This window comes from Myxocyprinus asiaticus, chromosome 37 (assembly GCF_019703515.2).
Source record: "Myxocyprinus asiaticus isolate MX2 ecotype Aquarium Trade chromosome 37, UBuf_Myxa_2, whole genome shotgun sequence".
Taxonomy (NCBI): Eukaryota; Metazoa; Chordata; class Actinopteri; order Cypriniformes; family Catostomidae; genus Myxocyprinus; species Myxocyprinus asiaticus.
Genome location: NC_059380.1, coordinates 16,439,660 through 16,455,328, shown reverse-complemented (window position 1 = coordinate 16,455,328; position 15,669 = coordinate 16,439,660). Strand labels below are relative to the sequence as shown.

The 15,669-nt window shown below is 36.8% G+C and overlaps 1 protein-coding gene across 3 annotated transcripts in view; it reads left to right on the top strand.

The window, feature by feature from the left end:
• LOC127428054 (guanine nucleotide exchange factor DBS-like) overlaps positions 1–15,123 on the top strand; it is a 90,107-nt gene extending 74,984 nt beyond the window's left edge. Inside the window, exons 33-35 of one of the 3 annotated variants that reach the window (XM_051676088.1) lie at positions 1,853–1,968; positions 6,918–7,012; positions 13,858–15,123. In XM_051676088.1, coding sequence (XP_051532048.1) covers positions 1,853–1,968; positions 6,918–7,012; positions 13,858–13,952 — 306 coding nt within the window. In that variant the 3' untranslated portion in view covers positions 13,953–15,123. Of the gene's footprint in view, positions 1–1,852; positions 1,969–6,917; positions 7,100–13,857 lie in introns of all 3 variants that reach the window. The other 2 variants (XM_051676087.1, XM_051676089.1) reach the window with 2 other exon arrangements.
• The last annotated feature ends 546 nt before the right edge of the window (positions 15,124–15,669 follow it).

Here is a 15,669-nt window from a genome sequence, read left to right as displayed (position 1 = left end):
GCCACTTGCCTCACCAAAATAAGCGAAATTCAGCTAATAAAATGTTCCTGTGTGGTGGATTCATCAGCATAGAAATCCTAACAAGCATACAGTTAATTCAAGTATAATTTTAATTATAGATCTGCTTCTCTGTCAGAACCCGGTAGCATCACACCTGTAGTAGTGTATCATCTAACAATAATTCAGTGAAGACTTGGAAACAACTGAGAAATGTACTTTTTGCCTCTAATAATGTTTTCTTTGTACCTGGATTGGCTGTGCATCTATATGTAGTGATTATACATAGTTGTTAAAGGAATGTTCTGGGTTCAGTACAAGTTAAGCTCAATTGAAAACATTTGTGGCATTATGCTGATTACCACAAAAATGTATTTAGACAATTAATGCACAAGTTTTAACAGAAGAGTTAATGCAAGTGCTTTTATAAAATGATAAGCTTCACATTTCTCTGTTTAAACCCTCCAAACATTGGTCACATTCACTTTCATCGTCCCCATTCACTTCCATTGTTAGTGCTTCACTGTAACCTCGATATTTGCTTTTTTTAAAGAAAAGGAGGAACAAGTCGAATTAAATTTTGTGATAATCAACAATATGCCACAAACGCTGTTGATTGAGCTTAACTTTTATATTATATTGTATTGAACCTGGAATATTCCTTTAAAAAGGTCTTCATTCACAGAATGCTTCACAACAGGCAGTTAGGCAAAACAAATGTGTGATGCAGTGGTTTCCTTCAGGATGAAGCACATGTTTAATTGTTTCCAAACAAATTCCAAAAATTTACTATTATAAACGCATTGGCCAGTGTTTTCTTGAAAAAATTCTCGGAACAAAATTAACCAGTTATAATCTGTTACCAGCATTTAAATATAATGCTTTCACTACGGATCAATCGAAATTGACTTGTTTTCGGTTACGCTCTGCAAAATTTTTTTGTTTGTTTTCAGTTTTCTTTTTTTCATTCCTTGAGCCTTTTTTAGTCCCTGATTGTGCATACATAAAAACACACAAACATTTTTTAATGGATGAGTTGTCTGGATTGTGAAAGAAAAGCTGCCAACAAGTGCCTAGCATACATGGGATCACCTTACAGTTTTAAAAGCTTCCCAGATGGATACCTCTTGAAGGTGGTTGAGAGAATGCCCAGAATGTGCAGAGCTGTAATCAAGCAAAGGCTCCTTCGAAGAAGCTAAAATGTAAGATAGTTTTTAATTGTTTACATTTTTGTGGTCACGCATTCCTACTCGAATGTTTTATCCAACTTTATCAAGTAGTGCATCACTGTCTGCACTCCCATTGGTAGTCATTACATTGTCATTGCTCATTTGTATAAGTTCTGCTCAACTTTATTGAATTAGCAATAGTTGCTGTCACTTGTGTCGAAATAAATCGTCAACTCCAATTGAAATTCACCGCAAATCATTGCCATTGTAAAAACCTCTTTATAATTAATGCCCAAAGAAGGGCAGATTATCTTTCTGTGAGTTCTCCCACACTCTTTATCATATGGAGGGGTTTTCTATCTGTTTAATTCCCCTGCGTGATGCATAAGTAGGGGAAGGTCTGCTTTAGTGTGGAGGCTTAATCACACATATGCAGCACAAAGTCCATCAGAACCTCTTTAAAAAAATTGGCAGATGGAATTAAACCTCACATACTCAGACCTTACCACCAGAGAGCACCCTTGAATAATCAAGAGATAAAATTTCTCGACTAAACACACACACACACACACACACACCTGCAATGAATCTAACCTCCTGCTCTCTTCTTCCCTGTTTCCATAAACCCAACTACCAGTGCTAAGATCCTCAACTAAATCATGCTCTTCCTCTATGTCTTTCTTAAGGGGGAGCATGATCGCTATCAGGTGCAACTTACGTATGAGTCAGGTACCGCTCAGGATCTCTCTGTGGATGCGGGCAATTTAGTGCAATTTCTGGAGGATTCAGAGAATGCCCATTGGTAAGTAAAAAAGTCCCTCCATATGAATTGCTGCAAGTGCACTCATTCATTATAGAACGCTTCACTAAAGACCTGATAATCACTAATGAAACAATTATGTTGCTCTCTTTGTGTTAGATGGTTGGTTCTTCCACTAGATATTCATTAATCAAAGTTACTGCATTGCTCTCCGGAATTCTTGATTCCGATTGGTCAATCGCAGCATTCAAAAATATAAAAATATTTCTGTAAAATGACTGCTAAACTATAATTTACAGTTTTCCCAGGCAACCAATTTCCAACATGGCTGTGCTAGTTTCAAGTCTCTCATAGTGCTCTGAGGTCTCTTTCTTCTCACATAATAAAATAATTTCAACTCAAATCAATATTTAATTTCCATTTTTTTTTTTTTACTTATCGGTAAGTATCTGTGTAATAAATAAGATAACTGACAGTCAGCTGGTCATCATCACAGAAAAATAGGCCTAACTTTGCTTTGCATCAGTGTCCTGATCATCTGTAAGGTTTTTTTTTGTTTGTTTCTTGCAATAATGACAAGCTGACCATTATCCCAGTAGCACATGATTATTCGACTGTTCGGCGATTATTGCAACGATTAATCATTACCTCTTAACCGATTATTCAACTTGTGCCCCTACTTAAAAGGTTGTATTAAACGTGCTTACTAATCATAAAGAGGACAAAATCATCTTTTAAAAATACCTCTAAATGACATTCACTGAATTAAAGGGAAAAAAAACTTTTTATTAAGTTTAATTCAGTAAAGAAATTCACTGCAAAAAAATCCTATTGTTATCAAGTGTTTTTGTCTTGTTTTCCATTTAAAATGGTCTAAAAATCCTTAAAACAAGATACATTTACTTGAGAAGCAACATATAAGATATTTAGACTTGCTTTAAGAGAATATATCTTAAAGGTGTTATATGTAAGATTGACAACAAGCCTTTGAAATACAGTGCATCCGGAAAGTATTCACAGCGCTTCACTTTTTCCACATTTTGTTATGTTACAGCCTTATTCCAAAATGGATTAAATTCATTATTTTCCTCAAAATTCTACAAACAATACCCCATAATGACAATGTGAAAGAAGTTTGTTTGAAATCTTTGCAAATTTATTAAAAATAAAAAACTGAAAAAAAAAATCACATGTACATACAGTAAGTATTCACAGCCTTTGCTCAATACTTTGTTGAAGCACCTTTGTCACCAATTACAGCCTCAAGTCATTTTGAGTATGATGCTACAAGCTTGGCACACCTATTTTTGGGCAGTTTCTCCCATTCTTCTTTGCAGGACCTCTCAAGCTCCATCAGGTTGGATGGGGAGCATCGGTGCACAACCATTTTCAGATCTCTTCAGAGATGTTCAATCGGGTTCAAGTCTGGGCTCTGGCTGGGCCACTCAAGGACATTCACAGAGTTGTCCCGTAGCCACTCCTTTGTTATCTTGGCTGTGTGCTTAGGGTCGTTGTCCTGTTGTAAGATGAACCTTTGCCCCAGTCTGAGGTCCAGAGTGCTCTGGAGCAGGTTTTCATCAAGGATGTCTCTGTACATTGCTGCATTCATCTTTCCCTCGATCCTGACTAGTCTCCCAGTTCCTGCCGCTGAAAAACATCCCCACAGCATGATGCTGCCACCACCATGCTTCACTGTAGGGATGGTATTGGCCAGGTGATGAGTGGTGCCTGGTTTCCTCCAGGCATGACACTTGCTATTCAGGCCAAACAGTTCAATCTTTGTTTCTCATGGTCTGAGAGTCCTTCAGGTGCCTTTAGGCAAACTCCAGGCGGGCTGCCTTTTACTGAGGAGTGGCTTCCGTCTGGCCACTCTACCTTACAGGCCTGGTAAGTGGAGTGCTGCAGAGATGGTTGTTCTTCTGGAAGGTTCTCCTCTCTCCACAGAGAAACACTGGAGCTCTGTCAGAGTGACCATCGGGTTCTTGGTCACCTCCCTGACTAAGGCCCTTCTCCCCCGATTGCTCAGTTTGGCCAGGCGGCCAGCTCTAGGAAGAGTCCTGGTGGTTCCAAACTTCTTCCATTTATGGATGATGGAGGCCACTGTGCTCACTGGGACCTTCAATGCTGCAGACATTTTTCTGTACCCTTCCCCAGATCTGTGCCTCGATATAATCCTGTCTCGGAGGTCTACAGACAATTTCTTGGACTTCATGGCTTGGTTTGTGCTCTGACATGCACTGTTAACTGTGGGACCTTATATAGACAGGTGTGTGCCTTTCCAAATCATGTCCAATCAACTGAATTTACCACAGGTGGACTCCAAGTTGTAGAAACATCTCAAGGATGATCAGTGGAAACAGGATGCACCTGAGCTCAATTTTGAGTATCACGGCAAAGGCTGTGAATACTTATGTACATGTGATTTGCAAAGATTTCAAACAAACTTCTTTCACGTTGTCATTATGGGGTATTGTTTGTAGAATTTTGAGGAAAATAATGAATTTAATCCATTTTGGAATAAGGCTGTAACATAACAAAATGTGGAAAAAGTGAAGCGCTGTGAATACTTTCTGGATGCACTGTAGGTACTGCAGTCCAAATTCAAAATATTGGAAAGTTGTCTGCCCCGCTTCAGACTCGAAGCTCATGTGGGTTGCCAGAATGTTGACACGCAAATTAGCCAACTCAGCATCCGTTTTAAAGGATTTCTGGGCTTTAAGCTGTCTCCATCTTCCAAAGGCATCTCCAATATTTATCCTTGTTTTACTACGCCTCTGGTCATGGTGGTTTTAGATGGAGGCTTTAGATGGATTAAAATTTTTACATCTTTAATCATTTCCAAATCTCTAATCTTTTCCAATTATTGACTATCTGCTTTGTCAAGTGTTTCAAAGTTCTTTGTACTCACCAATCACCTCTCCAAACTCTTCATTCAAAGATTTCAGGGTTTCTGGGACTGATCCGAGTCAAGTGAAGTCAAGACATTATTATTTTTAAAGCACTTTTCACAATACACATAGTTTCAAAGCAGTTTTACAGAAAATCATACTGTAATGTTATTTAAATATCTGAAAGCCCCCAGTGAACAACTTTATCGAAGTCTTTGCATTAATTATTTATCAAAATTATGTATTAATGTCTTTGTTTTTATTTCAAGCCAAAGGCAACTGTGGTATGGAAATAAAACTCCATAAGGTGCAATGTTTTGGCATTGTGTAGAGACAGGACTTTTAGAGCAGTGTTTCCCAACCTTTTTTCTGCCACGGCACACTTTTTACAATTAAACAAATCCCATGGCACACCTCTATCCCACTGTCCCACATAACCATCGTTGATAGTTTTCCTTTTCAAGAACTTCCATGTTTTCTATCCATTTTAGTTGCGTGTTTACTCGTAATGTTTGAAATTTGGCTGTGCAAAAAACACAAGTCACATAGGTACGGTGTATAATGAGATCACAGGTGGCAAGAGTGCTAATTGGGTAATGAATAAAACAACAAATTTGCACCTTTTCTTATTTTTAGATTTGTTCTCGCAAATTAATTCTTGCAGTGTCACAGCAAATAATTTTTTATTTATCTATTTATTTATATGGCTCCAGACTAACATTTAAGAGTGGTAGCACCGATGTTAAATTCTACAAATGGTCGCACCAGCACTTGAGTTGGTCGCACCGGTCCAACTGAAAGAAAATTTGTTTTCTTTCACGGTTTCTTTTTATCGGGATCTTGATGATTAAACAAAGACAAACAAAGCCTTTTTCTACAATCAGAGGGCATTAGAAAAAAATTTACACAGAAGGAAAGTTCCATTGTATCCATAGTTTTAACTGTGGCATTTGCAATAATATCATATTAACCAAAAGTATAAGTAAAACCATGATTAGCAGTAACCATAAAACAAATTATGTCTTTTTTCGTAAGAAAAACACATCCAGAAATTAAATTGTATTGTCTCACTATTATATTAATATAAGTTCATGGTAAATATATATATTTTTTAAATATCTGTGATATTGAAGCCTTACAATTTCTGTCTGTTCATTGTGCAGATTTCTCCTTTATTCCTTTTCAGTTCTGTTTAGAATGTTGGGGCCGTTTAATACAATTTTAAACTGGTTTAATCATCGACACATTATGGGCTTTCATAGAGGTTTTAAACAAATAATCAATGTCAAATTCGCGACCCAGCCCGTGTTTCTCACAGCTCTGTTTATGATGATCTGCGTGGCTGAGCGCTCGAGACTGGTCCATGTGCATGTCTCTGCACTGATCTCTCCATTGAGCAGCACTGACTGATTCAGGTAAAGCTGTTTCCTTTCGCGTTTGGAACATTTGCAGTTTGATATTTCTCATACGGAACAAAAAACGACAGAGCACAATCAGAGAGTCAGCCAACTTTGTAGTCGCACCAATGCGACCTCTTGCAAAGTTTAATCGCACTGTTAAGAAAAATGGTTGAAAAATTTGTCTCAGTCCGGAGCCCTGATTTATTTTGTGGAATCTGATAATTTTTCACGGCACACTTGACAATCTTAACACTGGTTTAGAGTTTGCTTGTGGTTGTGCTCACCCCAGCCTAGTTTCATAATTGTTACAGTAAGATACAGACCAGATGCATTATTTTTGGCATTGATTCGGACCACACCAACACCACAGTATAACCCCAACCCCCTCCATATCTCCGCTTAGAGAAGAATGAGGTAACGGTACATGTCCAAGTTTCAGTAAAGTCTTTATTGAAACCACAGCTAAACCTGTATGTAAAACCAAATGTTCAAATATGTCTGTGTGTGATGCTTTCTTGTTTTTCATCTGTCAAAATGAAGGACAGCATTTGGAATTATCAGTAAATGTTTTAAACATTCAGTAAATTCGTAAAATTACTGGTTAACGCAACCTCTGGTAAACCTCCTTGAGCTCCAGGTTCTCAGCCACGTTCCTATATTTTAGTACTGCCGTTGAAAATGAACGTTCTCTCTCATATTCTAGGCTAGTCAAGAACCTTAGAACTTGGAAGACAGGTCTGGTTCCACCCACTGTCCTGCAGTCCACAGCAGATGGAGTAGACCTTTACAGTAACTCTGGTACCACACACCAACCTCAGGAAGAGCAGCAGAAGGGCATGACTGACATCATCATTCTGACCACATGGAGCCCAGTCCAAACTGATGGTCTCCATAAAATTCATTTGTTGTTACCTGACACATGCAGTACCTGTACTAGCTACTGTATGTGTATTACGTATAGATCACTTTCATGGGGATGCATTAGATCAGTGGTTCTCAACTGGTGGGTTGCGAACCCCAAAAAATGTGCCATGGGTCTGATCTGATAGGGTCAGATAGCAGAGAAAAAGTTATGGATTATTTGCAACATGCTTATAAAAAATAAAATGTTACTGACTGTAGCTTGTATAGCCTAATTATTTATAGTTAGGAGAGCTAAAACAAATAAAATACAAAACAAAAAAAAAAACAGGTTTGATGAAGAGCCGTATAGCTCAACTTTACCACGGTGGGTAAAGGTTTAATTATATTAAACTGTATTTTTCTTGGAGGTGTGGTGTTCCAACTTGTTTTTTTGATTAAGCACCTACATTAAACTTTTTTTTTTTTTTTTTTTTTTTTTTTTTTTTGTGATTGGATGTGCATGCTTTTTTCTACTTTTTTTATAGTTAGTAGAGCAAAATAAATAGGGTTATCAACTTAAAAGGAGAAATGGGAGAAGTTTCCCATATCTTTTGTTGTTGAAATCAAAGGCTGTGTATTCAAGTAAGCTGTACGGTATTTTGGCACGAATCCATCTGTCACTTGGTAGAAGCTTGTGCCAGTATGAACAGATTTTGTGACATCCTTTCATCCTTAAAAACAAAACTATGCAAGGCAAAAGAAAAACAACCCAGGCCACATTAAATGCGGGTTCCCTTGCAATGAGGATAATCATGGTTTGTCACAATGTGTTTTGTGCAGTGAATTATTGGCTGTCGAGAGCATGAAAATTCAAGAGACATTTAGGATACAAACTCTCTATAACTATACAGACAATGTACTAATAAAACTAAAAAGTCAGTTTTCCTATTCAGCCTTTGTGATGCTAATAATTTTGCACATAGTTGGGCATATATATGCAGTTCATTTTATAATATACTGAATATATACAGTTGTGACGAGGAGGAGGGCAGGGCCGGGCCCTCCTCCTCGTCACAACAGTATATAGGTATACAGTGTATATATTTGATGTCCAATGTGAAATCGAGGTACTCGAGCAAAACCAGTTGAGAACCACTGCATTAGATGGTGCACATTGACCTTTGATGTCACTCAGTCCCTTCTCACTAAAACACAACAGCATGAAACACATGCAAGATATCCACCTGAGACAATCTGGCTGTAAAATGAGATCTGTGTCAGTGGAAAGTGAGACTGACAGAGCCACCTGTTTGCCAGCTTTGCTTATGGTTAAGTGAACGTATGTGCATGACATAACCTCCACAGGCATGCACTCAATTCCAAGAAACTGTGGCGTCACGATGCCACATTCAAACTTGTTTGTCTGGTTTTCTTGAAACCTTCTTTCTGTAATAGCAAGATGCTGCATATTCCCTTAAAGCTTTGACTAAGGGCCGAGCTGTTTTGAGCTGAATACATATGCTTTTCATTTGCGCTTGAAGCTTCTCCACCTGTGCTCACTGGCAGGAACAAAGTTACACCCCCAATTTCATTAAAACAGATGTAAAGAATGATAATATGTCTTAAGGTTTGCATCTACCTCACGTCTTTTCTTGTTTGGATTGTATTGTTTTTCTTGCTGATAAGAGGAATTAGTTCACCCAGGAATGACTGTTCTGTCATTTTTTACTCATCCTCATGTTGTTCCAGACCAGTATACTGTTATTTTTTCAGTGGAATGCTGAACTCATGGTTCACGATTCTTTAAACTATAAGCCTGAATCATGGAACGTTAGGATTGAAAGTAAAAAAACAAAAACAAATATATATATATATATATATATATATATATATATATATATATATATATATATATATATATATATATATATATATATATATATATATATATATATATATATATATATTTAAAGACATATGCAAATCAGTTCCTTTAAAATTGAGCTAAAAGTACTGTTCTTAAAAATGCTAAATGATCCATTAGTAATGTACTGGAACTAAAAATCAGCCCAGAACAGGACAATGGTGACACCAAATGGAAATATTAGCAAATAATTCTGATTACTGAAAATATGGAATTATGTTAGATAAATATGCTGCTTACACACTGTCATTGATTACATAATTTATAATATTTTTACTGACATTTTACTGACAAAATTATATTGTCTTTGATTACATCTAAATATTCTTTTCAAAAATACATATTTAATGAAAGTCCATGCGGTTAAATAATAATTTACTGATGAAAACAAATCAGACATGATATTTGGCATTATGATTATATTCCCCCCTAGCATTATTATACATTATATTTAGCATTATATATAGTAGATTAATATGGCACTATCAAAATATATATACAGGTGCATCTCAATAAATTAGAATGTTGTGGAAAAGTTCATTTATTTCAGTAATTCAACTCAAATTGTGAAACTCGTGTATTAAATAAATTCAATGCACACAGACTGAAGTAGTTTAAGTCTTTGGTTCTTTTAATTGTGATGATTTTGGCTCACATTTAACAAAAACCCACCAATTCACTGTCTCAAAAAATTAGAATATGGTGACATGCCAATCAGCTAATCAACTCAAAACATCTGCAAAGGTTTCCTGAGCCTTCAAAATGGTCTCTCAGTTTGGTTCACTAGGCTACACAATCATGGGGAAGACTGCTGATCTGACAGTTGTCCAGAAGACAATCATTGACACTCTTCACAAGGAGGGTAAGCCACAAACATTCATTGCCAAAGAAGCTGGCTGTTCACAGAGTGCTGTATCCAAGCATGTTAACAGAAAGTTGAGTGGAAGGAAAAAGTGTGGAAGAAAAAGATGCACAACCAACCAAGAGAACCGCAGCCTTATGATTGTCAAGCAAAATCGATTCAAGAATTTGGGTGAACTTCACAAGGAATGGACTGAGGCTGGGGTCAAGGCATCAAGAGCCACCACACACAGACATGTCAAGGAATTTGGCTACAGTTGTCATATTCCTCTTGTTAAGCCACTTCTGAACCACAGACAACGTCAGAGGCGTCTTACCTGGGCTAAGGAGAAGAAGAACTGGACTGTTGCCCAGTGTTCCAAAGTCCTCTTTTCAGATGAGAGCAAGTTTTGTATTTCATTTGGAAACCAAGGTCCTAGAGTCTGGAGGAAGGGTGGAGAAGCTCATAGCCCAAGTTGCTTGAAGTCCAGTGTTAAGTGTCCACAGTCTATGATGATTTGGGGTGCAATGTCATCTGCTGGTGTTGGTTCATTGTGTTTTTTGAAAACCAAAGTCACTGCACCCGTTTACCAAGAAATTTTGGAGCACTTCATGCTTCCTTCTGCTGACCAGCTTTTTAAAGATGCTGATTTCATTTTCCAGGAGGATTTGGCACCTGCCCACACTGCCAAAAGCACCAAAAGTTGGTTAAATGACCATGGTGTTGGTGTGCTTGACTGGCCAGCAAACTCACCAGACCTGAACCCCATAGAGAATCTATGGGGTATTGTCAAGAGGAAAATGAGAAACAAGAGACCAAAAAATGCAGATGAGCTGAAGGCCACTGTCAGAGAAACCTGGGCTTCCATACCACCTCAGCAGTGCCACAAACTGATCACCTCCATGCCACGCCGAATTGAGGCAGTAATTAAAGCAAAAGGAGCCCCTACCAAGTATTGAGTACATATACAGTAAATGAACATACTTTCCAGGAGGCCAACAATTCACTCAAAATGTTTTTTTTATTGGTCTTATGATGTATTCTAATTTTTTGATATAGTGAATTGGTGGGTTTTTGTTAAATGTGAGCCAAAATCATCACAATTAAAAGAACCAAAGACTTAAACTACTTCAGTCTGTGTGCATTGAATTTATTTAATACACGAGTTTCACAATTTGAGTTGAATTACTGAAATAAATGAACTTTTCCACGACATTCTAATTTATTGAGATGCACCTGTATATATATATATATATATATATATATATATATATATATCAGTGCTGTAAACTTTAATTTGCTCTTGAGCAGTCAGAGCACATCACTCTCGCGCGTCAAATGGACATTCGATCACTTGCGGCGCTTCTCTCTCCCGCTGCTGGTTTCAGTTTCAGCCGAACTCATCGTACAACACCTGTGGCTTCTAGTGTGTCATCATATTTTAGAGCTCCATGTGTGCAATGAATCAATCTATTTCCATTTGTATGCCCGTGTAACGTAGGCTTAGGACGTTGCGTGTCTTGGATAGAACAGACAGCAAATTTAAATAAATAAAAGTCCCATCTCCACGATGCACATCATTGCATTTTTGAACTGCAATGTATCATGCCATAAATCATTACACCCCTAATATATACAGTACAGTATGTATATACACAGTATATATATATATATATATATATATATATATATATATATATATATACATACACTACCGGTCAAAAATTTTGAAACACTTACTCGTTCTTTATTATAATTTTTTTTTTCACATTTAGAATAATAGTAAAGTCATCAAAACTATGGAATAACAAATGGAACTATGGAAATTATGTTGTGACTAAACAAAATCCAAAATAAATCAAAACTGTGTTATATTTTAGCATCTTCAAAGTAGTCACCCTTTGTCTAGAATTTGCAGAAATGTACTCTTGACATTTTCTCAAATTCTTGAGGTATCATCCTGGGATGCTTTTTAAACAGTATTGAAGGAGTTCCCATTTATGTTGGGCACTTATTGGCTGCTTTTCTTTATTATTTGGTCCAAGTCATCAATTTAAAAAAAAAAAAATGTTTTATTACATTTTAGTTTTATAATGAAATAAATTAATATGGTGGCACAATTATATTTTTGTCTATAAAACTAATTTCAAACATTTAAGCATACGCCTTCAGATCAAAAGATTTTTAAGATCATGAGAAACATTTCAGTCAAGTGTTTCATATGTATATATATATATATGTATATATATATATATATATATATATATATATATATATATATATATATATATATATATATATATTATAAACTTGCACAGTATATACACAGTATACTGTATATATATACATACACTGGTGGCCAAAAGTTTGGAACAATGTACAGATTTTGCTCTTATGGAAAGAAATTGGTACTTTTATTCACCAAAGTGGCATTCAACTGATCACAATGTATAGTAATGAAAAATTAGATTTCAGAACTTCTTAAACTACTTCAAAGTGTTCTCATCAAAAAATCCTCCACGTGCAGCAATGACAGCTTTGCAGATCCTTGGCATTCTAGCTGTCAGTTTGTCCAGATACTCAGGTTACATTTCATCCCACACTTCCTGTAGCACTTGCCATAGATGTGGCTATCTTGTCGGGCACTTCTCACGCACCTTACAGTCTAGCTGATCCCACGAAAGCTCAATTGGGTTAAGAACCATAACACTCTTTTCCAATTATCTGTTGTCCAATGTCTGTGTTTCTTTGCCCACTCTAACCTTTTCATTTTGTTTTTCTGTTTCAAAAGTGGCTTTTTCTTTGCAATTATTCCCATAAGGCCTGCACCCCTGAGTCTTCTCTTTACTGTTGTACATGAAACTGGTGTTGAGCAGGTAGAATTCAATGAAGCTGTCAGCTGAGGACATGTGAGGCATCTGTTTCTCAAACTAGAGACACTGATGTACTTATCCTCTTGTTTAGTTGTACATCTGGCCTTCCACATCTCTTTCTGTCCTTGTTAGAGCCAGTTGTCCTTTGTCTTTCAAGACTGTAGTGTACACCTTTGAATGAAATCTTCAGTTTTTTGCAATTTCATGCATTGTACAGCCTTCATTCCTCAAAACAATGATTGACTGATGAGTTTCTAGAGAAAGCTATTTCTTTTTTGCCATTTTTGACCTAATATTGAACTTAAGACATGCCAGTCTATTGCATACTGTGGCAACTCAAAAACAAACACAAAGACAATGTTAAGATTCATTTAAAGAACCAAATAGCTTTCATATAATGATATAAAGTGATTTTCTAGTACCAAATTTGCAAATTTGCATGATTACTCAAGGATAAGGTGTTGGATTGATGGCTGCTGGAAATGGGGCCTGTCTAGATTTGATCAAAAATGACTTTTTTCAAATAGTGATGGTGCTGTTTTTTACATCAGTAATGTCCTGAATATACTTTGTGATCTGTTGAATGCCACTTTGGTGGATTAAAGTACCAATTTCCTTCCGAAACAGCAAAATCTGTACATTATTCCAAACTTTTGGCAGCCAGTGTATATATAAGCACACAAGTCTTATGGACTACTTTTGTGACTTTTTTATGGTGCTTTATATATATATATATATATATATATATATATATATATATATATATATATATATATATATATATACACATTTGTGTGACTGAAAACAGCAGACTGACATTTTTCAAGTTTAAGACTATTATTCTCTGATAATCTTCCTGTCAATGCTTGCCGTTTTAGAGCTTGACAGACATGGTCATTATGAGCTGTCATTGTATGGTAAGAGCTGCGTAAAGATTCTTAAAAAAGTGTCTAATAAAAATAACGGCTTACAGGTTTGAAACGTCATGAGGTTATGTAAAGAATGCATTTTCCTTTTTGGATGAACTATTTCTTTAAGTGCTGTTGCAACCGCAAGGTCTGGTTTTGTTTGCCACCTGTTTCCTGTCATTCTGGATTCACGCACAGTAGGGAGATTGTATGTTACATCACTAATACACGTCTTCTCATTCTGTTCTTTATAGACATTTTCAGTGACCTCTGCACGGCTGCCCTCACCGATACAGAGGAGGTAGAAGACAGCTCAGATCCCACTCAGGACAGCAGAATTGCATGCTGAACGTGTTGTGATGTGTCTTAGCTTCCCTTCATGCCATACTTGTATACATCAATACCCCCGATACTGTTGTAATACTACACAGAAATCTACTCCAGTGGAGGAGTGGATGAACTCTGCTGCTATATGACCACTCTGAAGACCCATGAGGACAGATTCCAGTCATTTCTGGCATTCTGCACAAAGTCCTTCTCAGGTGCTGACGGGACATTGACAACATTCTGCTGTCATGAGTCATAAATTCAGCATGCAGCCTTTGTGCTTTCTGTCTGCAGTGCCTTAGCAGCCAGTGCAGGGGTATTTTAAAAGAAATGTTTAATTGCAAAGGACCTCTGTGAAAACTGGAATATATGCAGTATGATATCTGCCAACTGTCTATAAGGTCTATAGTACCTGGAGAAAGCTGGCAGTTATTTGAAATTTGTCATCTTTGCACATGGGCACTCAGTTCCGTATTTAGGTGTTTTTGAGGCAATCACCTGAGTGGTAAATGCTATGTGACTATTGACTAATCAAGCTAGAGTTGCAGAGAAATTATGTCATGACATTGCTGATTGGCCAATGGCACCATAAGAACATGCACAGTCCCAAGTCCTTCACCAGTGTCTAACCTGAGCTGTTCGGGAATTGGCAAAACATCTACTCTAATATAATGAAACATATGCGATTTATATGTTGCTTGCAAAAAATGTATTTTGCAGAATATACAGTGTCTCTTGAATGACTTTCAAAGGAGAAGGATTATTTTTGGGCCTACTGGACAATACTAACCAGCCAAACTTCGATCCCTTGGCATGAACACAGAGGTGGATATATTAAAACACTGAGACAAAGAGTCTCTGGACTTTTCCATCCTGCTGAAACTTCCACTGGAATGCTTAAACACTCATAATTGTTTTGTTGTTTACTGCTTGTTGCTTATGAGACTGTTGGTCAGAGAAACAGCACTTTTAAAGAACAAATATTATCTTATGTAATGTACAATATTTATACTCTCTTTTATATTTTGACATGAAAGTTGTTTAAGCCAACTGTAAAGCTTCAACCCTCTTTGCTATTTGTAAAGCTGAATATCTTTAATCCTCATCCAATATTTTCCCACAGTAGGTCTGTACTTGATATATCTCTTTCATGGTCTGGATGTACAGTATATTAATAATCGCAAACAATTCAATTATTATTATTTGTGTGTGTGTGTGTTAAAGAAAAAGCTAAATAACACCGTGTAACTTTTTTTTTTTTTCTTTTTTTTTTCTGGGTAGTAAGTGTTATTTCCTAATTGCTTATGCCTCAAAAGTATAGAAAATGGCTATTATTCCCCACAAACTTTGCTTTTGTGACCAGGACAGTGGTATTTTGAAATTTACCTATTTTCCAGAACATTCCAGATAAACTTGGAGTAACTTCTAGAACTTTCCAGTAATATAAATCATAGTATAAATGCAGGGGCCTTAAGCCTACCAGTTCAATTTAGTTCCAGCTGCCTAAGTGGATACATATCTGCATTTTTCTGAGATGGCATCAAGTGGCTGCAAGCATCTGACAGACGCATTTTGCTATGTCTGCAGCCAATTTATCAAGACAAGAGTGAAAAAGTACTCCGTGGAAGCATCTGCTAAGATGTGTGAGGCCTACAAGGCATATTTTGGCATGCCTGTCAGGGAACAAGACAAACCCTGTGCACCTCATTTCACCTGCGAGCACTGCAAAAAACCTCTGG